The sequence below is a fragment of the Dendropsophus ebraccatus genome, chromosome 2, assembly GCF_027789765.1.
Source record: "Dendropsophus ebraccatus isolate aDenEbr1 chromosome 2, aDenEbr1.pat, whole genome shotgun sequence".
NCBI classification, from domain to species: domain Eukaryota; kingdom Metazoa; phylum Chordata; class Amphibia; order Anura; family Hylidae; genus Dendropsophus; species Dendropsophus ebraccatus.
Genome location: NC_091455.1, coordinates 67,353,090 through 67,380,237, shown reverse-complemented (window position 1 = coordinate 67,380,237; position 27,148 = coordinate 67,353,090). Strand labels below are relative to the sequence as shown.

Below are 27,148 nucleotides of genomic sequence, written 5' to 3'. Positions count from 1 at the left end.
TTATATTTAAGTCACTGTGTGTAGCATGTTAATTGCAAAAGGGAAGCACACGATAAACTCACCTTGTGTAATTACTGCAAATATATATATATATATATATATATATATATATATATATATATATATATATAATATATTCAGAGAGCAAAAGAACAGATGCACAGCTGCATTAAACTGGAGCAGCAAGTGCTTTAAAAGCAGACTGTATGCAGTCAAAAGATCAGACTTTTTCCATGTAGAAAAAAAATACAAATAGAAAGGAAGTACAAATGTATAGGTATATATACATATATATCTATATATAAAAAATAGGTGATCTCTTTCCTTGTGTAACAATGCGTCTGTCCTTGAGGATGTTCCTTTGTTGAAGTTCCCGGATAGACTGTAGCAAACTACTTCTCCTTCCTTAGGGTCAATAAAGCCCAAACTGAGGTCAGGACTCCCACTTGATATTATAGAGAAGAGCCATATCCCCCACTCAAAGGGCACAAGCTAAAGTGTAAGAGCTTTATAGGCAGCTAAGCATTTGAAACATGCAATCCCAGGCAAACGTTCCCTCTAGTGCCTCTCTCTTCCCTGACCATATTTAGTCAACCATAGCAAAAAATAGTCTCTCAGCTGTCGATTGTCGATCCAAGAGCTCTGGGAGCTGCTATCATGCTTTCTGCTTATTGATTGTTCATCCTGCGAGCCCTAACACTGCTTTGCCATTTGTTCAGCTATTTTTAGCAATGCCAAATAAAGCGGTCTCTCATGTTTCCACTTATATTACCCATCTTTTCTCCGTACGAGCGCTCCAGCTCCTGTAGCCTGTTGTGGCTGTCACTTTATTTAGAGATTTTCTAGAGAAAAGTCCAAGCCTGCTCTCCTACGACACCAAATAACCTGACACCAATAACACGTTGTGTAATGACATGTATTTATTCACAGCCCCCGGGACATGCATTGAATATTGTTTGGGACTATTTAAGCACATAGAGATCTGTTGGAGCTTGTATTATTTATAAGGTGTTTGACCTTTTTTGTAGCCCATGTGTAGAAAAAATATATATGTGTGTATGTATGTATATATATATATATATATATATATAAAAATGTGTGTGTTTATTTTTTTCTCCGCACTTACTACCCCCCCCCCCCCCTTCCCAAATCTGGTTGTTAATCATTTACTTATACTTTGTATGTTGGGAAAACTTGTTGTAGTTTTCCTCTCTCCTTTCATGTTCTGCAGTCAAAAGGCCATTTAAAGGGACAGTATATCCAAAGATAGTTACAGTACTTTAACAAGTTACATTTGTTAATGTATTTCCTATTACCTATTTTGCACATACATATTCAGTACAGTTTTCCCAAGATTGCAGTCATTCACAGTACAAATGTAAAAAAAAAAGTAAAAATTTGAAAACTTCAAATACTTGAAGTACTTTAGTTTTTAATTGTGCATCCTGTGTGTATATTATGTGTGTGTAAATAAATATATATATATATATTATTATTATTATTATTTTTTTTTTTTTGGGGGGGGGGGGCAGAGGCAAGATGCAGACTTCCGCATGTACTGTCTGTGGTTCTGCTATTTTTGGTACAACCAGTGAAGAACAAGGTACACGTGTCCCTCAGCCTTGCATGTCCATAAGCGTGACACAACTACAAAGAAAATGAGGACACTAAACAGAGGCGCAGGGTAGACATCAGAATATCAGATGATGCCTCTCTTTAAGATATTGAGATTTTCTTTTCTATATCCGTTAAGCAGCTGAGGGTCACATACATCATGTTATATTTTTTTTCTATAGCCGGTTATGCAATGAATTCTGCTCCCCTGACGACGGTATTATTTTTTGTTAAGAGCTATACATTAGGGTTTCATGAAACAGCACCACTCATCTGTGAGTGCCTCTGTCTGGTATTGCAACTGAAGTGAGATTAATAAGACAAAGTTTATAAGAATAATAAAGACGCTAGGTAGAGTGTGGAAGCATGTTTTTATGTAATATGTTTTATTCTTCATTGTTCTTTATGGAATAAAAAGTTTTCATAGGCTAGGTTCACACTGCGTTTTCAGCATCCGTTTAACGCATCCGTTTTTTGCAAAAACGCATGAAAAACGGATTGCAAAAAACGGATTCATTTGTGTGCATCCGTTTTTCCATTGACTTCCATTATAAAAAAAACGGATCCGTTTTTTTTGGCGGACCAAAACGGACCAAAAAACGTTGCTGACCCTATTTTTCTGGACGTTAAAAAAAACGGATCCGTTAAACGGATGCTGAAAACGCAGTGTGAACCTAGCCATACATCCGGGGCTCATGTCTCTGAACACTGGTTACAGGACAGCCACGCTCATTCCAGGGGTTTCCCCAGAGGTAGCAATATACCTTTATTCTGCAATACTGATTCATCATCGGGGAGCCAGGCTGGAGGTAAGAGGGATCACATCTAAAGCTACTGTGGGCATTGTGCTCCAAGTCCGGGCAGTCCAAGCCAAAGTAGTTTTGGAAAAGCTGGAGGGCCATAAGTTTGGCACCTGTGCCTTCACAGTATTTATAATGCTTGCTGACATTAAGTGGTCCCATAGGTGATAAGTGTGGTGCTGCAGTGTTTACACCCGCACATCCAGGAGTAGTCTGTGTTTATGCTTCACTTACCTTACATCTGGTGTATCTGACAAAAATCATCCTGTTGGCTATAGCAGCTAGTGATCATACTGCTTTCGGTTCTTCAAAACTCAAAAAAACATGGAGCCGGTTGCTTCAGGCAGTCAGGTCACTTCTTTGAGATACATACAGTTTGGATACATGAGCTGAATAAAGTCAGTGCTTTCATATAGAAGATGTCCAAAGAGATGGATGAGCATTTGTAAACTAATACAGCCAGGACATTGTAATAATTTTAGTGTCAAGGTTATCAGCTAAAGGTATAAAATGCCGGGACCTGGTACCTAAAAAATGTAAGCAGCAGTAGTATTGTAACTCACTATATTACCTATATCATTTCTTAATATAGGAACATATATTTTACTCCAGTTGCCATATAAGCCAATAATGGGCTCTGCCACATATATGTAGAGCTGTACTGAAAATAACCATGTTTACGGAGTGAAATGGTGTGTGGTCAATTGTCCTTGCCGTTCCTAGATATCATTATATGTTTGACCCATGATGGATGATAGCAGAGCCAAGCCACACAGTATACAGATGGCCATTGCAGTCTCTGGAGTGTACAGGGCCTCACTATCCTTCATAAAGTGACAACACCTTTCATTATTCTCTCTGCTGGACCAATAAAAGCACATATCCTGTCAGAGTTATAGTGACATGGGCTTCTACTTACCTTCTATGGTTGTATTCACCATACTTTAAAGGCCCTATTACACCAACAGATCTGACGACAGATTATCTGCCAAAGATTTGAAGCCAAACCCAGGAGTGGATTTGAATAAAGGAGAAATCCAGTCTTTCCTTTATGACCTGTTCTCTGATTAGTCTGTTCCTGGGTTTGGCTTCAAATTTTTGGCAGACAATCTGTCGTCAGATCTGTTGGTGGAATAGGGCCTTAAGTCTGTAGGTATTTGGGATGGCCAGAATAGATCGCCCTGTACCTCACTTCTTGCCATCACCAATGCCAGACCCCAGATTGGTCTTTTTAGAGTAAACACACACTCTGTATTATTGTATTAATACTCTTGTATTATTTTGGATTGTACTTTGAATTAAAAAAAAAATAAAAATTTTGTGAAGACTTTCACACAGAAAATCTCCAGTGGATTAAAGTGCTGGCGTAATATTTGTTGTGTGATGGAAATCACATCTGTACAGTGTGGAAAAGTTCTGCTCAAATCTGCGGCTTTTTTTTTTTTTTTTTTTTTTTAATCCATAGTACGTTTATAAGGCAGATCTGAGTTTTTTCATCAAAATTAATGGAAAAGGGAATCCATGTCCATAGCAGATCATTTTAGTGCATTTACACGGGGTGTTCTATAGGGTTGGCCTGGTTTGGGAATCCCTCTGCAAATAGATCAGCATAGCCCAATGGCTGTGATCCTGGTCACTGCGGGGTAACATGCTGCCTTGACATTCCAGATTTTTCAAATTTTTCATCCAGGAATAGTTTCTTTTTTTTATTTTCAGCCTCTCACTTTATAATTCCTTTTCCTTTACACATTGCCTGAGCCTGCTGTGCTGGGCACTAGTTAGTAGGAGGTTAATGTGCAGATGGGTGAGATAACTTGTGTATATTTGTCCCTGTCTCATTAGTGGAGGCCATGGAGGAGCGGACAGGGGGCTATATATAGACCATTTAGGCAATACCTCTTTTCATTACACATAATGTGAACGCTTTGGTTAGCAAGGTCCTAGTGTCACGCTGAACATCTGTCATTTTCTATAAAAGTACACTCCGAGCTTCTGTCTGCATAATGAGAAGTGTGTATACATAGCAGCAGTAGCAAACTTTGCACAACTTCTGTCCTGTAGGGTTATGTGATATTTGTGGAGCAATGCTCATTAACATTAGAAAAGCAAAAAAAAAATTATGGTCACTTGAAATAAGCACACTTTTATTTAAGGGATTTTCCAGGATTAGAAAAAGATAGCAGATTTCTTCAGTTTTTGTGAGGTATTGCAGTAAACAAAGCAGAGTTGTAATACCACATACAACATGAGGTCATGTGTGGTGCTGTTTTTGGTAGAAAGCAACTATGTTCTATAATCCCGGGTAATCCTGAAGACTCCCTGGCACCTGCTGGGCAACCCTTTCTAATGACCCAGCTGTGATTTTAACACTCAGATTTAGGGTGCCTTCACACACACGGGATCCACAGCGGATTTCACGCTGACAATTCTCTGTGAAATCCGCTGCGGATCCAGTGCCAGCTCATCCCTATGAGAATACATACGTATGTAAGTTAACCCCCCGCCGGCCGGAGAATACATCACCTGTCCCCACCCCCCGCTTGCTTTGGGGGTTCCCAGCGTCTTCTCGTCCCTCTCAGCCAATCGGGATGCTGCCCCGCCGCAGCCGTAGCGCTGAGCATACTCGCAGTGGGATGTGAATCCTGCTGCGAGTATGTGTTCTCATAGGGATGAACAGGCACTGGATCCGCAGCGGATTTTGATGCAAATTAGCAGCGTGAAATCCGCCGTGGATTTGGTACGTGTGAAGGCACCCTAAAGTACTGGCCTGGGTGGGGAAGACTGGTAGTGGTGATTCCAGGGCAGGTGTACTGTGTATCCAGCTTTTTGATTACTGTAAATCTTTTTTTGTGTAGTTTGACTAATGTTATTGTATTTGGGTTTTTATTTAAGCTAACAAGTTTGTTGTTTTTTTTTAGTGCCATGCGTGTGTTGCTTTCAAAACTGCCTCGACCATGGATAGTTGATGAAAAGAAGGATGATGGGTACACTGCATTGCACCTGGCAGCGCTCAATAATCATGTTGAAGTGGCAGAGCTGCTAGTTCATCAGGTTTGACCTCAAAATTATCTATTGTATTATTGTGTTTAACATATATTTTTGATTCCTTTTGAGGTAAAAGGGTATTGCTGTGTAATAAGATATTTTTTTTCTTTGCTTGGCATGTTGTAAGAAAAAATAAAAATCAATACATAAAATCAATACAAAAAAAAGAGATACTTACCTACCTTGGTACCCCCACACCTGTCATTCTAGTGACTTGCAATTCCCAACTGCTGGTTTTGCTTTGGCAGCAGCATTTACTCTCCTGACCAAAACTGTAGTATTTTACTATGAGAGAAAGCGGTGTGGTGACTTGTCAAGAATTGCAGTGTCACCCATTGGGGTGGCACAATGGTTGTGTAAACCTGCAATTTTGTCACTGTCATTATGAGTCCTTAAAGGGAACATGTTGGGTGCTTTCACATAACTAATCACAGCACAAATAGAGGTTGAATAACACACAGGCATACTTTCAGGTTTGTGAACTTTGGCTTGTAAGACTAGCTCTGTGTTTTTGTTACACAAACTGTTTAAATTGTCATGCTACTGTACTGACACACTGGCCATGCACTTAATGGTCGAACAATCGCCACCAATCCTCCACTATACGCAGGAACGTTTGGCACGGTTCCAGTGTTCTCTATAGGAAGGGAGGGGTAAGCTGCAGTGAGAGCACCCTCTCTGCAGCTTATCTTTCTCTGAACAAAGGGTTCAAATGTGGTTTTCTATCAAGGCAGACCTTTATCCCCACCAATATCATCTGTCGGTGGTTGTTCAGTATGGCCCCCATACACCTTAGAGTGTCTCAGTGGTCTTCATCTGGTTAGTAAATGTTAGTATGGGAATAGGTATTGGTATGATAATGGCAGACTATAGTATTCTTGCAACAGTATTCAGTAAAAGAAATGTATGCATGGTATACATTCTTTTTACTGGTGGACACTATGAATCAAGAATGTAGTACAGTGACATCAATATTAATGTATATATTGATGTCATTCATAGGGTACAAGAGTAAAATGAATGTTGGCATTATCTCCTGACACATACATAAACATATAGAGTAGTGGTCTTAAAGCATTGGCTCTCCAGCTGTTGAAAACTACAGCTCCCAGCATGCCTGGCCAACCAATGTGCTAAAAACTAGTTTGGCAACAGATGGAGGCCACAAATATTTTCATTCTGGAAGTCTCAAGGTCCCCATACACCTTTTAATAATTGATGGCCGACCAATGGCTTGGCCGTCGGTTATCTCTCCCATCCGGCCCCCATCCTCCTCGCCATTGCTGAGCATTCCTGTGTTCTCTGTGGGGAGGGTTAAACTTTGGCGCGGCTTATCTTCCCCACCGACAGACATCCTCTGACTGTGGTCAGTTGAAAGCGCTCCAAACTTGTGAGCTGCGGAAACAGCCATCATAAGTATAAGGTGTATGGGGACCTTATGACCTTACAATTGTGATAATTTTAATGTATTGCCCCTCAGAGACTATATTAACATTTTAAGCAAATGTTCTTAGTTTATATTGTGTAGTTAATCTACATAACTAGATAAGTAAATGTGTAACTACATTAGAGTTATCTTCAAGAAAGCTAAAGATTATATTATATCCCTAAGCTACATTTACAATTCACGGAGCTGAAATCTATCTTTCTAGCTAAGTGTCTGCAGAAAGCATGCTATAGCAACTTTCATTTTGGCAAGTGTATCTTAGGGTATGTGCACACTACGTAATATCCACGGAGGCTTCAAGCGGATTCCGCCACACAGCCTTTGCTTGAAGTTCCACCTGTCCCATTGACTCAGTAATATTTGCCTGCAAATTCCACTGTCTGGCCAAAGAATCGACATGTCAATTTTTTGGGGGCAAACGGCGTAATTCACCGGCAAATATTATTGTGTCTATGGGACAGGTGGAACTTTAAGTGCAGAATCCATGCGCACATACCCTTACAGCAGAACTTGTCCAGTAATCTCATATGGCTGCACTTTTATGGAGCCCAGCTAAGCCATCAGAACTGTTTCTGTCTATTTCTTGTTTTTTAACGTTCAAAAGTCACCAACAGGACTGTGACTGTGGTGCTGTATAAGAATACAAACAGGAACTCGGGGTCAGTAAAAAATAATTCAGAGTATGTACAAAGATACTCAACCTTTAAAGTGTCACTGTCGTGAATTTTTTTTTTTGCAGAAATCAATAGTCCAGGCGATTTTAAGAAACTTTGTCATTAGGTTTATTAGCTGAAAAATGCATTTTTATCATGAAAAAGCAGTTTGAAGCTCTCCCCCCTGTCTTCATTGTTCTCCTATGGAGAGAGCTAAAGAAAAGACCAAAACAGGACAACAAAGAGTTAATCTACAAATCCCTCACGGGATATCTCCTGTGACAGTCACTAGTGACCTGTCTGAGCTCAGATTACAGCTGTCACCCAGCTCCGTGCCTGTAATCCTCTGTTATCTGCTTTCTGCTGCCGGCTAACTCCCTCCTTCCTCCTCCCCCCTCCCCTCTCCCTAGAGCAGACAGGGGACGACTCCTGCAACAAGTCACAATTTTCAGATTTTTCAGAGTGGATGAAAAAGAGGAAGGAGGGGGGGACCTGGGAAAAGGCTTTATACATGCAGATAATGGCAGATTTGGCTAATAAACCCAATTACAAAGTTTCTTAAAATCGCCTGGACTATTGATTTCTGAAAAAAAATAAAAATAAAATTACGACAGTGACTCTTTAACCCCTTAACGACATCGGGCGTAAACTTACGCCCTCGCGCCCTGGTACTTGGCGCATCAGGGCGTAAATTTACGCCCGATGTTTCCCCGATCGCTGCGTGTTCACACACAGCGGTCGGGGAAGATGGCCTGCTATAAATCATAGCAGGCCATCTTAGCTTCACGGCACGGGGGGTGGTTAACACCCCCCGTGCTTACGATCGCCGCTATAGGCTGATCAATTCAGATCAGCCAATAGCGGCGATCGGAACCTTTCCGGGTCATCGGCGACCCGATGACCCGGAAAAAAATGGCGGTCGGTGCTGTCCGAGGACGGCACCGACCGCCATTACTGTAAAAAGTAATGGTGATCGCCGTGCCACCGGCCCGATCGCCGTGAACGGCCGGCCGGTACCGGCCGGCCATTCACGGCGATCGGGCCGGTGGCACGGCGATCAGAGTCCCACAATATAGTATAGCTAGGTAGCCGAGGGGTCCAGAGCAGGTATTTGTACATTACTCACCTGTCCCGGGCTCCTGATCGGCGTCTTCCGGGTTCGCGGCATCCTCGTCTTCGTTCGGGTCTTCGGCTTCTTCCGTGACGTCACGTTCGGCTTCTCTCGGCTATTTTCGGCTCCAGCGTCGGCTCTTTCCGTATTTTGCGCTCTGCTGCCCTCTAGCGGCTGATATGTGTAATACACTTATCAGCAGCTACAGGGATGTTCAAATGTAGAAATTTTTTTTTTTTTTTTTCAAATTTTTTTTTTCTATTTTCCGCACCCTATCGCCGCTGAGTGTTGATCAGCATCGCACGAAAGTGCGCTGCTGATCAGCAACTCCTCCTTTTTGGCGTAGGGTGTTTTTTTTCTATATTCTACTGCCACGGTCTGCTTATAAGTGCCGCACATAAGTGCGGCATTTATCAGCAACTCCTTTGTTGGCGTAGGTTTTTTTTTTATACTTACTGTAAAAAAACACGTAAAAAACACTACATTACACTACACTACATTGAATAAAGTTTTACACTACACCACTACATACCCCATATACCAATCCCCGTATAAAGATGGCCCCCAGGGTGTTTTCGGCGTCAGAGGGATACGTTATTATTACCTCCGACACCGAAACAGCCAGTGAGGATGAATGGGGGGTCCTTCGTTCCTCCATTCATCCTCATCATCCTCATCATCCGGTGACCTGTCTGGGGGTAGCGTAGCGTACGCTGCCCCCCAGACACATCTTTTCCGCCAGTACCGTCCCAATAAGAGATGACGGTATGGTGTGAAATTCTACAAACTCTGTGAGCGTGCCTTAGGGTACACTTACAGATTTCGGGTACGTGCACACTGCGGAATGGCGAAGGATAACCCTTTGTGCATTCCGCAGCTGGCACCCACCGGCGGACTGATGCAGGCATGTGTCTCCACCCGTGTCATAGAATCCATTCTATGCACGGGCGGATTCCATCGTCCATCCAAAGAATGAACACGTTGGACGGAGAGCGGAATCCGCCCGTGCATAGAATGGAGTCTATGACACGTGTGGAGACGCGCGCCTGCATCAGTCCGCCGGTGGGTGCCAGCTGTGGAATGCACGAAGGGTTATCTGTCGCGATTCCGCAGTGTGCACGTACCCTTAGAGTGTATGTAGGAAGGGACACCCGAATCCAGCCCCCAGATGCCCCCTCCCCCCCAATCCTCAGAGTTAGTGGGGACATCGTCCGGGAGCTGATCTTCCCACTGCTGGATAAAGGTTACCACCTGTACGGGGATAACTTTTATACCAGCGCCCCCTCCTCTGGTCTCTCGCTGCCCTGTAGCTTGCGGCACGATCCGAACATATCAGAAGTAGTAATAGAGCCCTAATATTTAGCAGCCATGGAGCGGACCCAGCACTTCTGGATATGAAGGACCCCGTATCGCACCAGGGCAACATTTTCCAGGTGACGTCCCCCACACTGGAGAAAGGGAGACCCCAGAAGAAGTGCAGAGTGTGGCGTAACAGGGGGATCAGGAAGGACAACATTTTCCAGTGTGACGCCTGTCCTGATCCCCCCGGCCTCTGCATACTGGATCGCTTCAAGGCGCACCACACGTCATTGGGGTTCTACATTATCTAAATTCTGTCCCTTATTCCTATTTCAGGGGTCACGTTGATCCAGGGATTATTCTGATCGCCATTATGGAGTCGGGAAGGAATTTTTCCCCTGTGATGAGGCTACTGTCGTCTGCCTTAAGAGGGTTTTTTGCCTTCCTCTGGATCAACACAGGTTGAATTTGATGGACACCTGTCATTTCCAACCTTATAAACTAATAATTGGCCTAATACCCCCAAATAAATTAGAATTGTCCCTTTTCCCCAGCTAAGTAGGTATGGCCGCCATTTCCATTAGAGGATGCCATGTCGCAATTACAAAGCCTCTGTGCGGCCAGGACAGTAGAAACCCCCCACAAGTGACCCCATTCTGGAAACTACACCCCATAAGGAATCTAAGAAGGGGGGCAGCGGGGATATGGCCCCCTGGTGACGGCCACATTTGGGACGTGAAAATGAAAAAAAATTGTATTTTTTATTTTCTCGGCACATGTTCTACGTAAGTGCCCGTCACCAGTGGGGTCCATATGCTCACTGCACCCCTTGTTAGATTCCTTATGGGGTGTAGTTTCCAGAATGGGGTCACTTGTCGGGGGTTTCTACTGTCCTGGCAGCACAGGAGCTTTGTAATTGCGACATGGCCTCCATCCTCCATTCCAGCCTCTAAATGGCGCTCTGTCCCTTTGGTGACTTGCCCTGTGCCCATATGGCACATTATGTCCACATGTGGGGTATTTTCGTACTCAGGGGACACTACCCTACACGTTTTGTGTTCATTTTCTTTTTTAACCCCTTGTGGAAATGGAAAAAAATCAAGGCTAGACCAACATTTAGTGTAATTTTTGTAAAATTTTTACTCTAAATCATTAATCTTGTCATGTTTTTTCATTTTCACAAGGGGTTAAAAGATAAAAAAAAAACATTTAATGTGTAGAGCAATTTCCCCTGAGTACGGAAATACCCCACATGTGGACATAAAGCGCCATGCGGGTGCAGGGTAAGCCTCCGAAGGGAAGAAGCGCCATTTGGTTTTTGAAGGCTGGATTTGGATGGAATGGATTTCGAGGGGCCATGTTGCATTCAAAAGGCCCCTGTGTTGCCAAGACAGTTGAAACCCCCCACAAGTGACCCCATTATGGAAACTGCACCCCTCAAGGAATGTAACAAGGGGTGTAGTGAGCATATGGACCCCACTGGTGACGGACACAAATGTGGAACAATGTGGCGTGAAAATGAAATATTACATTTTTTACACTATAATGTTGGTTTAGCCTTGAATATATCATTTTCACAAGGGGTTAAAAGAGGAGAAAAAAAACAAAATGTGTAGCGCAATTTCCCCCGAGTCCGTAAATACCCCACATGTGGACATAAAGCGCCATGCGGGTGCAGGGTAAGCCTCCGAAGGGAAGGAGCACCATTTCGTTTTTGAAGGCTGGATTTGGATGGAATGGATTTCGAGGGGCCATGTTGCATTCAAAAGGCCTCTGTGTTGCCAAGACAGTTGAAACCCCCCACAAGTGACCCCATTATGGAAACTACACCCCTCAGGGAATGTAACAAGGGGTGTAGTGAGCATATGGACCCCACTGGTGACGGGCACAAATGTGGAACAATGTGGCGTGAAAATGAAATATTACATTTTTTACACTATAATGTTGGTTTAGCCTTGAATTTATCATTTTCACAAGGGGTTAAAAGAGAAAAAAACACACAATATGTGTAGAGCAATTTCCCCCGAGTCCGTAAATACCCCACATGTGGACATAAAGCGCCATGTGGGCGCAGGGCAAGCCTCCGAAGGGAAGGAGCGCCATTTGGATTTTGGAGGTTGGATTTGGCTAGAATGGATGATGAACGCCATGTCGCATTTACAGAGCCCTTGTGCTGCCAAAACACTGGAAACCCCCCACAAGTGACCCCATTCTGGAAACTGCACCCCTCAAGGAATCTAACAAGGGGTGCAGTGAGGATATGGACCCCTTGATGACGGGCACATTTGTGCCATGAAAGTGAAAAAATGAAATTTTTCCCTTTCACGTCACATTGTTCCACATTTGTGCCCGTCACCAGTGGGGTCCATATGCTCACTGCACCCCTTGTTAGATTCCTTGAGGGGTGTAGTTTCCAGAATGGAATCACTTGTGGGGGGTTTCCAGTGTTTTGGCAGCACGAGGGCTCTGTAAATGCGACATGGCCCTTGAAATCCTTTTCAGTGAAATTCAGCTTCCAAAAGCCAATTGGCGCTCCTTCCCTTTGGAGGCTCGTCCTGCGCCCCCTTGGCACTCTATCGCCACATGTGGGGTATTTCTGTACTCGGGAGAAACTGCGCTACACATTTTTTGTCTTTTTTTGCCTCTTATCCCTTTAAGAAAATGAAAAATTGAAGGCTAGAACAACGTTTTAGTGTAAAAAATAAATTTTTCTTTTTTCACGCCATATTGTTGGGAAAATCTGTGAAGCACCTGTGGGGTCCAGATGCTCACCGCACCCCTTGTTACATTCCTTGAGGGGTGTAGTTTTCTAAATGGTGTCCCTTTAGGGGTGTTTTTTAGGTTTTGACACCCCAGAGCCTTTGCCAACCTGAAGTGGTACAGTCAAAAATGACCAAATATAACGGAGGCGTTGAAATTCACTAGGCGCTCCCTTATATCTGAGGCTTGTGGTTGCGTCAAATAGCGCAATAGGGCCACATATGGGGTATTTCTATAAACTGCAGAAACGGGGCAATAATTATTGGGGTGCATTTCTCTGGTAATAGGTTTATAATTATGAAAAATATTGGATTACAATAAAATCTCTGCACAGAAAATTAAAATTTTCAAATTCCTTACACACTTGGCTTTTATTTCTGTGACTCCCCTAAAGGGTTAAAACACTTTCTGGATGTGCTTTTGCAGAGTTTGGGGGGTGCAGTTTCTGAAATGGGGTGCTTTGTGGGGCTTTCTAACATACAGGCCCCTCAAATACACTTTAAACCTGAACAGGTCCCTAAAAATATCTGATTTTGAAATTTTACTGAAAATTTGGAAATTTGCTGCTAATGTTTTAAGCTTCCTATCGTCTAAAAAAAATGAAAGATAGTTTAATAAATACCGCCAACATAAAGTAGACATGTTGCTAATGCTATTTAATATATAATTTATGTGGTATAACCACTTTCTGTATACGCAAAGAAGTTTCAAAGTTGGAAAAATGCATTTTTTCACATTTTTTCACATTATTTGGGTTTTTTTCATAAAGATTTGTTATGAGTATCGACTCCAATTTACCAGAAATGTAAAGTACAATATGTCACGAGAAAACAATCTCAGAATCAGCCGGATAGGTAAAAGCATCCCTAAGTTATTAATGACTAAAGTGACACTGGTCATATTCATAAAATTTGTCTCTGTCATTAAGGCCATTTCAGGCTCTGTCCTTAAGGGGTTAAGTATATAAACCACAGGGCCCTCACTCCTCATGTATTGACAATTATATGTATATCTCTGTAATGTCTGATTTTTGACTATGTATGTACCCCCAGAATTGTAAAGTGCTGCAGAATCTGTTGGAGCTATATAAATAAAAATTATTATTATTATTATTACTATTATTATTATTATTATTATTATTATTATTATTATTATTATTAACAACTGTAAAATGGTGATCAAAGGTAAAGAGTAGAGATCAAGCAGTGGTAAAAAGCTGAGGAAACAGAACTGTGTAGGGATTGGGGTTTTATAGATAGAGAATTGTATTTTCTACACTGCTGTCTTATCTTTGCTCTTCTCTCTGCTCCGTTCATCTAGATTGTAGATTGTGACTCACAAAAGGTGGAGTAATAGGAAAATGTCATATTTGCCATGATACAGGTTATGTAGATAGCACTCATTTCTGCTGAATTCTGACATCAGAATTTTCTTGTGTTTCAGGGTAGTGCAAACTTGGACATTCAAAATGTAAACCAGCAGACCGCTTTGCACCTGGCTGTAGAACGTCAGCACACACAGATTGTCAGGGTAGGATATTATTTTTTATATTAGTGGTGTATTTCAGACAGAAAAAAAATGTTTATACTAATTTTAAATACAGCTTTATTAAAGAAAACTATTGTATATATATATATTTTGCATTTTTACATTGAGTTGGCAGCAGTAAGATGCAACATGGCTTCTCTGCTGCTACCAGTGGCCGAATCAGGAACTGCAGGGCGCAAAAGCATATTTGCAAAAGAATAGACATTACACTTTGGGAAGTCATGGCACTGTGTAGCAGAGTGATCAGGGATCACTGTCAGTCACCACTTGCTCTGCTGCAGCACTAGTGGCACAGATAGCTTAAGTGTAATGTGTATTGTTAGGCTAACATGGATTAGAGTACACTGGCGTACCAGCATTTTGTAACTGTACAGGGACCAGAGCTTGAGCAGCTGCACAGTTCCTAACACAGCCATTGGTGGCAGCAGAAAAGCCACATTGATTTTATATATCTATCTATCTATCTATATATATATATATATATATATGAGATCACACATACCTGATTTGCATACTTTTTGAAAAAAAATCATACACAAAACATACTTTAAATGTTTGTGCTTTTATTTTTCTATATTCTTATATAGCTTTTAGTCCGTGCTGAAGCCAAACTAGATATTCAGGACAAAGATGGTGACACCCCTCTTCATGAAGCCCTCAGGCACCATACTTTGTCCCAGCTGCGCCAGCTACAAGACATGCAGGATGTAGGCAAGGTAGACACTACGTGGGAACCATCAAAAAACACTGTAAGTATCTTTAGACAGTTTGTGGCGGTTGTGGATATTTTTTCCTTCACTTCTAAAAAAGAAGATAATGGATCACCTACAAATCAACAATTTGATGGATCCAAACCAGCATGGCGTTATTGCGGGCTGATCATGTCAGACTAATCTCATTGATTTCTTTGATTATGCCACAAAAGTGCTGGATGAAGGTGGTGCTGTGGATATCGCCTATCTGGACTTCAGCAAAGCCTTTGATACAGTTCCCCAAGAGCTGATAGAGAAGTTAGATAAAATTGGACTTAATCCCTGGATAATTCAGTGGATTTGTGGTTGGCTGAAGGATAGATATCAGAGGGTTGTTGTTAATGGTGTATATTCTGAGCAGAGACTGGTTACAAGTGGTGTGCCACAAGGGTCTGTTCTGGGTGCTCTTCTTTTTAGAATGCTCGTAAGTGACATACGAGGTGGGTTTGAGAGTAAGGTTTGTCTGTTTGCTGATGACGCAAAATGTGTAATAGGGTTGATATTCCTGGAGGTGTCAGTAATATGGAAAATGATTTAGCTTTGCTTGGTAAGTGGTGCAAACAATAGAAATTGAAGTTCAATGTTTCCAAATGTAAAATAATGCACTTGGGGAGGAGGAATCCTCTGTCCGAGTATCACATCGCCAGTACTGTGTTGGAAAAGACTTCAGAGGAGAAGGATTTAGGGGTAGTGATTTCTGACAGGCTTAAAATGAGTCACCTGTGCAACCAGGCGGTGGGGAAAGCAAATCGTATGCTGGGGTGTATAGCTAGAGGTATAACCAGTAGGAAGAGGGAGATTGTGTTCTTTCTGTATAGAGCTCTAGTGAGGCCACATCTGGAATACTGTGTCCAGTTCTGGAGACCTCATCTAAGAAATAATATTGATAAAAGACGGGCTACAAAAATGGTGGAGGGTGTGAGGCATAAACCATATCAGGAAAGACTTAAAGGGGTACTCCGGGCCAGCTATATAATCTGTATCTGGTCGGGGAGGGGGTGGAAATAGAAGGTTCCGGTGACTTACCTCCCCGGTTCCAGCGCCGGCTCCCGTCCCGCGGCAGCTTCCTGGACTGAGCTGCGGCTTGAGACGTGACGTCTCAAGGCAGCTCAGCCTTTCAGCGGCCGAGGTGGGACTCCACTACGACCGCTGAATGGCTGAGCTGCCTTGAGATGTCACGTCTCAAGCAGCAGCTCGGACCAGGAAGCGGCCGCGGGACGGGAGTATGGGGCGGCGTGATCGGGGAGCCGGCGCTGGAACCGGGGAGGTAAGTCACCGGAGCCTTCTATTTCCACCCCCTCCCCGGCCAGATATGGATTATACAGCTGGCCTGGAGTACCCCCTTAAGGATTTGAATCTGTATAGTCTGGAGGAAAGGGGGGACATGAAAAACTGAGCTCAAGAACAAGAGGACAGAGTGAGAGGTTAGCTGGGGGAAAGATCAGAAGCAACGTGAGAAAATAGTACTTTACTGAAAGAGTAGTAGATGCTTGGAACAAACTTCCAGCAGATGTGGTTGTTAAAATTACAATAACGGAATTTAAACGTGCCTGGGCTAAACATATATCTATCCTAAGATATAAGGATATAAGATAAAACATATATCTATATCCTAAGGGTAAATTCACAAGGGCGGATCCACTGGGAGTCTCACGCACAAAATCCGCAGCTAATCCGCAATACACGTATTAATAATAATAAGAATAATACGTGTATTGCGGATTAGCTGCGGATTTCGTGCGTGAGACTCCCGGCGGATCCACCCGTGTGAATTTACCCTAAGAAAGGAATTACTAAAAGTGCAGACTAGATGGACCAAGTGATCTTTTTCTGCCATTAATGTTCTATGTTTCTAATGCATATAACTGTGTACATTACAATACCCATGTACAATTGTTCATAGCCAACTGAATAAACATACATACAACAACAATACTATGTGCTTTGTGGAGGTTCATTGAATACTTTCAATTAACAGCAGACTCATGTAACTGTCTTTGGTAAAATCCTTAAAATTTCCAAAGAGTGTATGATCCAGTCTAGCAGTAACTCAACCATTGTGAGTCTTTTCCCTACCCATATAGTAAAAGATACCTAGTATACCTAGTAAAAGATAGATAAAGCATATTTGAATTTGTATTGGGTGATATTTTCTTTCAATGACCTAGTGGCACAGTTTTTTTTATTTTTACTTTAGTCCTATTGCCCTAAGTTCTTGTTATCATAAATGCAGCAAATTATATCAACATCTGTGACCATTTTTAGCATTATGTGTAAAGGACTCCTTACCCTCCCCAGACGGATAATGTCCGGGGAAAAAGGGGTCCAGCTTTTGGGATTTTAAATTGATTTATTAAACATGTTGTTTATTTATTAAGAAAGATGAGAAAGGGCCTAGATGCCATTCTTAATATAAAGTCACAAGTTATGGCACTAGATTTCTAGAAATAGGACAATGATTCTACTTTGGAGTTGTGAAGTTGTATGGGCATCTTAGCAGCAGAGACCATTTTTGCGGAATTACAGCATGTCTCTAGTCAATTGTTAGCTGTTAAGATTTTACAAAAGATATTTGTAATGTTTCAGCTTATCATGGGACTTGGAACTCAAGGTGGAGAGAAGAAGAGTGCAGCATCTATAGCCTGCTTCCTTGCTGCTAATGGAGCTGACCTCACCATTCGCAATAAAAAAGGCCAATCTCCTCTTGATCTGTGTCCTGACCCCAGCCTGTGCAAAGCCCTTGCTAAATGCCACAAAGAGAAATCAAGGTACAATTTATTTTGTTTTTATTTTGTTCACTTATTAGTGCAAATATCTATGAGACGAACACAGATTTGAGAGGCGTGGAATCTGACCACAATAGAGTGTGATCACTCCAGTACTGCTTGGTGTGGCAAGGAGATACACCATTATTTCAAAGGTCACCTCCATGGGGAAAAAAAAGAAATAGCTGTGTGTTAAAGACACAAAATCTTCCAGAAATCATGAACATGTTTTATACCTTTGGGAAACTGCATCACATTAAATCAGAGACAGGAAAGTGTGTTTTTGGCCAAATGATACAGTCCTGATGGTTGGTTTGTGCTGACTGTGACTTTCCTGTTTTGACATTGCGGCCATCCTGTCAGACCAGAATGAGGCCAGGAGATGAGTATTTTTGTCTATGGCATCCTCACAAAAGCAGTTCCCTAAGAAGTAGCTCTAGGACCTGTATCCACCACCCCAGATAACCACCATTAATAACCTCTGTGCCATCTTCATTTTGCTTGTGGATATTTTTTTTTCTTTTCTTAAAACAGTGGAAAGTGGATATCATGTGTTTTCTGGGAGAAACATCATGCATTGAAAAATGTATTTTCTTACTGCAGGTGAACTTCATTTCTAAAATATCCAGTTGGCTTCAATGGAAATCCTTTTGCTCGGAAAAATAAACCAAAAGACAATAAGCTCACCATAAAATTCCAAAAAATAAAAAGGCCTGGACGCTTTTCTTGCAAATTATCCTACAAGTTGGTATGGGTACTAGCTTTTTTGGAGACAGGATGATGTTCCAGGAACTTATTCTGAGATTCACATTTCTCTCTGCCACAACTTAGCTCATAGCATTGTGTAAAAGGGAATTTATTCTTAAAGATAATATCTCCAGTTGGTGCAAAACCTTATGTTACACGGAGAGGTTTGTGAATTACATTAAGAACTTCCAGAATTGTAGCCTGATACACAGGTAACTTATAATGTTAGTATTGAAGCATGCATTGTGGTTTTAGCGGGGTTAACTGTCAATGCCATCAATGTCTATGCAACTTAAATTACTTTACAGTGTTTGCTCATGACTACGTATAACACTGTGAGCAGTAGCTTTAAATTTAAGTATCTAGCAGGTTAATTGCTAAAAGGAATCACACGATATACACATTCTTGCAGATAAGTATTTACACAAGGTGAGTTTGTGTGTGTATATATGTGCGTGTGTGTGTGTGTATATATATATATATATATATATATATATCTATCTCAGAATAAATTCCTGGATCATCATCCTGTCTCCAAAAAAGCTAGTACCCATAACTTGTAGTATTATATTTATTTATATAAACATTATATGGAGTCAGGAAGGAACTTGTTTTGCTGCTGTAGAGCAATTTGCGGCTCGTTTTTTTTTTTTTTTTCTTTCTTTCTTCCTCTTAATAGACTATTGTCTTTTTCAAATTTTTTCAGTGATGTAACTATGTTAACCTTTCTTTTACCCTTGTCTAGTGGTCAAGTAGGATCTCACAGTCCATCTATGATTAATAATGACTCAGAGACTCTGGAGGAATGCATGGTGTGTTCAGATTTGAAGAGAGATACACTATTTGGTCCATGTGGCCACGTAGCAACCTGTTCATTATGTTCTCCACGTGTGAAGAAATGTCTCATCTGCAAAGAACAAGTACAGTCCAGAACCAAGGTAAATAAGAAAGCAAATCTATATGGCTAAATATAAATGTGTCCATGTAATATAAACCCCATAGTCTCTGGTTTCATTGGCCAGCTGCCCACACATTTCCTCTCTGTCATGAATACAAGTTAGTAAATCAATATTCTCTTGAGGGATGGAAATCTCAGTTCTCAGATAATCCTTGTAAAGAGAAGACCCAATGATTTTGTGGGTTGTTCTCTTTTTTCTTTCATAAAATTATCATTTGAGCCTCTACCAGTTTTTTACATGTCCAACATATTAATATAGGAATAATTTTCAGCATATTAAGGCTATGTTCACACAACGTATCTTTTGTATTAATCACAGCCGTCGTTGCAAATTGCAACAACAGCCGTGATTAATACAAAAAATTGATTTTTTTTTTTTTCATAAGAAGTCAGAGGGAATCGTATGCACATAGTACACACTTCGGCCTCCCAGAAAACTGACATGTCTGTTTTGTGCGGCCACTATCCATTGAATAGCAGTCAAACAGACAGGTCAGTTCACACAATGGAGATTGCTGCTCTGGCCCGCATCACAAATGAAGTTCATCCGGCCAGCACTGCAGTAGCTGCTGGGATGATCTTCACTGACACCGGCTGTTTTGTAAACTTTTGTTAGGTGATAGGTAATGCTAAAGAAAGCAGTGGTGCCGTACTGAATTTTTGGCAGGCAGGACAACCCCTTTAAGTACTTTTCAAATGTTATCTGTATGTATCTGCACTGGTTGTTTATATCTCCCGTTGTTTCTTTTATTTCCCTTTATACAGATAGAAGAATGTGTTGTGTGCTCAGACAAAAAAGCAGCTGTACTGTTTCAGCCATGTGGACATATGTGTGCCTGTGAAAGTAAGTATGATAGCTACAATCTTCAGGAACATTGTCTCATGCAATCTGTGAAATCTTACATGTCTCAGCACAGTGGTGTTCCTATGAAACAATAGAAGTAATAAACTATGCATTTTGGTAACCACCAGGAGCCATTACATAGTTGGCTATATTGTATAATAAATAACTGCCTTACTGAAAGCTGGCTATGCATTAAGCTAATGTTTATACCAGAGCTGGACGTACTTGCATATCCAGTTTTAGGTTGCTGACATGCACGTTCACACTATTCATGTTCTCTGTGACCTTGGCAAAGCATTACTAAAATACTACCCGCTCCATAACATAAACCCTTTTCCCAAATGACACATGTTCTGCAGTCATGATGAGCAGCTCTTTTTCTTCTATTGTAAATATAGAAATCTATGTCCATTTTAATTGTGTTACTATAACAATGGTTGTTCATTAACCTTGTCTGTAATCTCTGGATTGTGCTTTTCTTTCTAGATTGTGCAAGCCTGATGAAGAAGTGTGTGCAGTGTCGTGCTCTGGTTGACAGAAGAGTGCCTTTTGTTATATGTTGTAGTGGGAAGGGTGCAGAAGATGTCACAGATGACATTGGTGAGAGGCTAAAAAAAGTGCTTTAAGTGTGTAAGCTTGATGTGAAAGGTGACCAAACTCCATTGTATATATGAAGGTTTCGACAAACGTCTCGTGTCATAATTGGCATATCAGACGTTTCATTTGTTAAATAGTCCTGGTGCTAATACCCTGGCTCATAACTAAACTGAATGGACAGAAATGCTCGGTGCCTTTTTTGTTTCTGTTCATCTCAACTTAGCTATGTATGGATTTCTGAAAGGGCTTATAGGCTTTCTTTGAATATGTACAATATTTACAATGCTGTAAGAGGAGAGCCCAGCAGAAATAAATGGGTACAGCGCACAGCTGTGGGCACAGCTAAAATATTCTAATTTACCGTTAGGTGGTCAATATCCCATTCACAGACTTAAAGGGGTTATCCAGCGCTACAAAAACATGGCCACTTTCCCCCTACTATATTGGCCCCTAAAGTTCCAACTGCTTACCTTATTAAATTACATAATGCCCCTAAACTCCGGGGATGTGAACAAGTTTGAGTTTAGGCCACTTTGATCCAAGTAAAGATTATGAGCACTACGTAAGGTAACTGTGGTTCTATTATTCAGTCATCATATGGGGACTTGGGTGGAATTTGCAGACATACAAAACTGTGATGTCAATTTACTTTACATAAATTGACGTGTCAATTCTTTGGGCAGACAGCGAAATTTGCCGGCAAATATAATTGAGTCTATGGGACGGGAAGAACTTTAAGCTGAGGCAACGCGTCAGAATCCGCTTTAAGTCTCTGCGCATATTCCATAGCTTGAACATACCCTCAAGCTGTTTGTACATCATAAGCATGCTTAAAAGGGTTATCCAGGATTAGGAAAAGCACAGCTACTTTCTTGCAAAAACAGCACCACCCTTTTGCTCAGGTTGAGTGTCGTTTTGCAGCTCCGTTCCATTGAAGTGAATGGAGCTAAATTGAAAATTGACACACAACCTGAGGATAGGGGTGGTGCTTTTTTTTGCAAGAAAGTAGCTGTGCTTATTCTAATCCCAGATAACCCATTTAAACATGCTTTTGATGGACAAACAGCTTAACAGATTGAAATAATTTTGAGATATCTAGCTTGGATATAGGCAGATGTAAATGAAGAGGATACGTCTAGAATATTTTTATATGTCCCTTTGTTTTGCCACTGTTAATTTCATGACAGTGCAGGGCTTACCATAGAAGACCACTTCCCTCTCCCTCAATAGTTGTGAGACATCGATAGGAAGGAGCCCAGCCTAGGTGTGAGCCTATAGACAGTAGAAATCACATTTATGTTATGCTATTAAATATGTTTAGTAGAAGGTTGCCTCCTTGTAGTTTCCTTTATTTGTTGCGTTGCGATATTTAGGTTGTTGCTTTGTCTTATTCTGCAGCAGGGGGGAACATTCCAGCTTTACAGAAGGATAAGGACAATACCAATGTGAATGCAGATGTGCAGAAGCTTCAGCAACAGCTACAAGATATAAAAGAACAGGTGATGACATAAAGTGAATGCAGCTTACTAAGACATGTGCAACACTATATATGCAATTTGTCATATTCATCTTTCTAATTAAATATAGGCAGGGAATTGTTATAAGCCTACCATAGGTGCAAGATAATCTAAAGACCCTTTTACATGGGGCGAATATTGGCAGCGAGCAATCCTAGAAACACTTATTCGGCCCATGTAAAAGTGGCAGCGAGCAGTCGATGAGTCTGAAAACACCCACTCGATGGCTGATTGGCTCTTTTGACCAGCGGTAAAATCTATTATTATTGACTGCACATGTCTCTGTGTAAACAGATGTGCGGCCAATAACAATGAAGTTAATGGATGCACAAACGATGCATCGATCATTCATGAGGCCTGGCCATGTAATGAATCGCTGCAAGATTAGCGCTTGTTTGCAGCCGCAGACGGTCTAAGATCGCTCCTTGTAAAAACCCCTAATTTGTTGCATACCTTCTGGGGTGTTGTGGAGCTAGATGTCAGCCTCAGAATACACTGACAGTTCAATATACGAGCTTTGAAATTAACTCTTGGCAGTAGAATAAAAATATTGTGTTTTCTTTTACTTTAGACCATGTGTCCTGTTTGTCTGGATCGGCTCAAGAATATGATCTTCATGTGCGGACATGGAACCTGTCAGCTCTGCGGTGATCGGATGAGTGAATGCCCCATTTGTCGGAAGGCCATTGAACGAAGAATCCTATTGTACTAGTCTCACAATTGCTCGTTTTTGTAGTCTTTGCTTTCTGTACATATTTCTTTTTAATACTTTGGGTTTATTAGTGCAAACTGCGTTCTTTGTTGAATGGTTTGCTGCAAAAGTGTATGCTTGATCTTGCCACATTGTATTCTTTAACATTTTCTATGTACTGTGTTTTATCTGCAAAGCGCTTGTATTTTTCTGTGCTATTTAATACTGAAAAGAGTCACTAAAATCACACTACTATGTGTGGTTTATAATAAAGCTGTGGCAGGAGCAATTATACATTTTATAACGCAAAAAACCCTATTTTTGGCAGTCACTCGTGTGCACCAGTATGTAAGCGGACACTGTCCCTCACGTGCCCGAGAATGCGTAGTAGTAGGCCTGCTGGTAGTCCTTGGACTGGAGATTGTATTTGCTGCATTGGAGCTTTATTTTCATTAAAAGAAGTAATAGAATTTCTTTTATTCATTTACAGATTCAGTATGTCATGTTAGGAGAGAGAATCTGAGATGTTGTGCTCCCAAAGGCAGAACAAAGAAGCTAACTTGATGTCTTTTCTGATACTGAATATTGAATGTAAACGTTACAAGTGCCCAAAACTACCATGCTCTGTTTTCTTACAACACTGAACATCCCTTTTCTACCAGTGTGTCTGACGGATTTTGATCACTGGACATTTATTCAAACACCATTTTTTTTTCTCCATTTTTGATATATGTTAGAACCTGATTATGATAAATCCTTTAAAATATCCAGGAAGAAAAGAAAGTTCTCACACTCAGGAGATGCCCCTCCATGACTTTGTATGTGTTTTTTTTTTTCATATTGATATGTTTTTCCGTCAGTTGCGATCAGAGAATTAAGGATTTCCTGTGCTGTCAGGTAGTGTCATCCAGTAAATGCTAATAAAAAAGGTTCTCAGGATCACATAAGGTGGTGCCACATAATATTTTATGCTGAAAGTTGGTCTCTGAGTTGTGGCTTGGCAGTTTGCAATAATATTATGTGCATGCATATTCACCTTTGTTTAGTAATAGAAAGACCTATCTAACTATGCTTAAAGGTCATAGTGAACATTTACGGTCCTTTTACACAGACACATTTATCTGACAGATTATAGAAGCCAAAGTCAGAAACAGACAATAAACGGGGAACAGGTTATAAAGGAAAGACTGAGATTTCCCCTCTTTTTAAATCTATTCCTGTCTTTTATTTCAAAAATCTGTCAGATAATCTTCCTGTGTAAAAGACCCCTAGTCCACCTTGTTTTAGAGCATGAGATGAGTATATATAGGCTTGTGGGAAAGTTCAAGTATAACTTGTAATTTATTTGTGTAAACTAGTCAAGTGGGCTGTCCTACTCAGTGATTGACAGCTCCCTCTATATGCACACTTTACAAGTTATCCTGCAACATTTGTAAGAAAGCTATGCATCAGTCTGCTCCACTTTTCCTGCTATATAACATGGTGCCTTAAGATTGAACTGCATATTCAATGTGACAGATTCCCTTTAAGGCCTCTGGCTGACTTAATACTAGAATACAACTGCTGTTCCTGTTGTGTCTGTTTCCCCTGCTCATTGCTTCCTGGTGACATAACACACAGGAAATGCCCATTCAGTCATTCACTGACCATGGCGGGTCAGCGCTAAAACCAGTGATTGGTTAAGTTACAGTTTCTTATGTGTTGGGAAATGCAGATCACTGGAAACTGGGCACCATCAGAGCAGGAGTGTCAGGTGATAAAATAGGTGAGTAATTATTATTATTATTATACCAGGCCAAGGGAGGATGACAAACATATAAATGTTACAGAAACTTTCTAGTTATAAGATAGGCCTGCCATCTTATAACTAGAAAGTTTCTGTAACATTTTATATTTATATTTCTAGTTATAAGATGGCAGGCCCATACAGATGTGTTCCCAACTGTGTCAGTGCACTGTGGTGGTATTCTTACTGATTTAGATCACTTACACAAGAATTGGAGGGTAGCATCCTGATAAAACTTTTCTATAGTTTTTGGGTGAGTTTCTTTTTTTGAAGAGTTTGATTTCACAGCTAGTCCATATGATTAAATAAATCTACAAATATATGTAATAAAAATTAAAAATTATTCTCACACACGTACACACACATCACTCTGTCCAGTAGTCACAATGTACATAATGGAAATTAACAGTTGGTCTTCCTACAAGCTCCTAAAATAGTCTGGTAGACATCTAGCAGGGAATTATGTGTCCTCTGTTTCTTGGTTATGTCCATATATCCGCTAACCTGTCTTTGGTGTGCAAACTTTTGCATATGAAGGTATATGCACACAAAGTAATTCTGTCGGAAAACTCCGCCATTCGTTCCGACAGAATTGCTCCGTGTACATGTACCCTAACTTAGTATTCATTGCAGAGAGATCAACTGAGGGGTGGTTTCTGCTTCTCGACTACCATGGCACTGTCATCTTCTCATTCTTGTTGACATATGGTCTAAACCAGATCATAATTTCTTTCTGCTCATTTTATCTTTGATTTGTATTTTAAACCCAGTTTGACATTGCTGTAAGCACAAAAAAGTCAGTTTTGCTTACCCAGAAATGACTGAAACTGGCATGTGATCACTCTGTATTCTCTGACACTGATATGCTTGTATAGTAAGTTTTGTAGATATGTTTTCTGGACCTTCATATCACATACTTCTGGCAAACTATGAATGAATTCTTTAGAGAACTTCCTTCCCCAAAGATGAACAGAGAATGAGGGGTGGAAATGATATAACAGCTGAATCAATGATGTTGTGAAGTTCAGTATTAATAATATAATTCCCATACCTTTATGCTTTGTGCCTTGAGCCTGCAGTGTTACCCTGTAAATATTTAATACAAGTAACACTACAAGATTATATTTGCTGGGAACTGCAGGAAATATATGCACGGTCTATAGTTTTGGGGTATGTTCATTCTTTTTAAACAAGGGATTTGATTCTGTAGTTCTGTCGGCTCTTCTGTTATAATATTTATTTCCATTGTCTTTAAAATAACACTGCATTGTGCAGTTATTCCTCCTGGAAATGTGTACATAAATGAGCAACTGGGCTATAGTTTCTTCTTCTCTACACACTAGCATTCAGCTGCCAGTTTGTTCATGCGTTTCTTTTTGTAAGAATAACCGAGGAATAACACAATACATAGTACTAAAGATGTGTGCGGAAAATGTTACAGGTTTGAACTAAAACAGGCAGGTCAGGAGAGCTAATGGTTAGGAAAAGAAATACTAAAAAAAATCGAAAAAAGTGTCACTATAATCAACAATTCCTTGTATCTTATCATTGAACACTAGGGTTTGATCTTAACCAGTCTCTAGATGTCCAATATTTCAGAAGTTATGTTGAAGGATACTCTGTTTAGCTGCTCATGTTTTTTTTATATAGCTTAGTATGTAAAAAAAAAAAAAAGTTTAAACTGTAGAAATTAGTTCTTTTTTGTTTATATCAGCATTTTGTTTGTGTTGACCATGAAACTAATATTGCATAAACTGTTTTATGTCTCGAGGTTAATAGTCAATAGTACAGCAGGTCAGCAAGCTATGCAGAACTAGTGTTGACTCTAAGGCTGCATTCATACGTTCCGTGTTCCGCACAGAACACAGACGTGGAATGCTTGTAATGGACTTCTCCCCCCGCCTGGGCAGCATCTGTGATAAGATGCTGGGAGCGGGGAAACTGTACAGAAATGCGCCATGCTGTTATAAATCAGCCGTGCGGCTCTGTCATTGCAGCGCGGCGCATATCTGCACAGTTCCCCCACTCCCAGCATCTTATCACAGATGCTGCCCGGGCGGGTGGAGAAGACCATTACATGCATTCCACGTCCGTGTTCCGTACGGGACGTGGGAATGCAGCCTAAGGAACAGGTGTCGAATCTGCAGCCCTCCAGCTGTTGAAAAGCTACAATTCCCATCATGCCTGGCCAGCTAAAGCTTTGACTCTCCAGGC

At 40.9% G+C, this 27,148-nt stretch overlaps 1 protein-coding gene across 3 annotated transcripts in view; it reads left to right on the top strand.

Moving 5' to 3' along the window:
* The window catches only part of MIB1 (MIB E3 ubiquitin protein ligase 1), a 72,303-nt gene extending 45,460 nt beyond the window's left edge, over positions 1-26,843 (top strand). For 2 of the 3 annotated variants that reach the window (XM_069957710.1, XM_069957712.1), the window contains exons 13-22: positions 5,333-5,465; positions 14,173-14,259; positions 14,865-15,026; positions 17,616-17,797; positions 19,287-19,479; positions 20,265-20,343; positions 20,830-20,943; positions 22,339-22,439; positions 23,029-23,162; positions 23,639-26,843. In XM_069957710.1, coding sequence (XP_069813811.1) covers positions 5,333-5,465; positions 14,173-14,259; positions 14,865-15,026; positions 17,616-17,797; positions 19,287-19,479; positions 20,265-20,343; positions 20,830-20,943; positions 22,339-22,439; positions 23,029-23,162; positions 23,639-23,657 — 1,204 coding nt within the window. In that variant the 3' untranslated portion in view covers positions 23,658-26,843. Of the gene's footprint in view, positions 1-5,332; positions 5,466-14,172; positions 14,260-14,864; positions 15,027-17,615; positions 17,798-19,286; positions 19,480-20,264; positions 20,344-20,829; positions 20,944-22,338; positions 22,440-23,028 lie in introns of all 3 variants that reach the window. The other variant, XM_069957711.1, reaches the window with a different exon arrangement.
* The last annotated feature ends 305 nt before the right edge of the window (positions 26,844-27,148 follow it).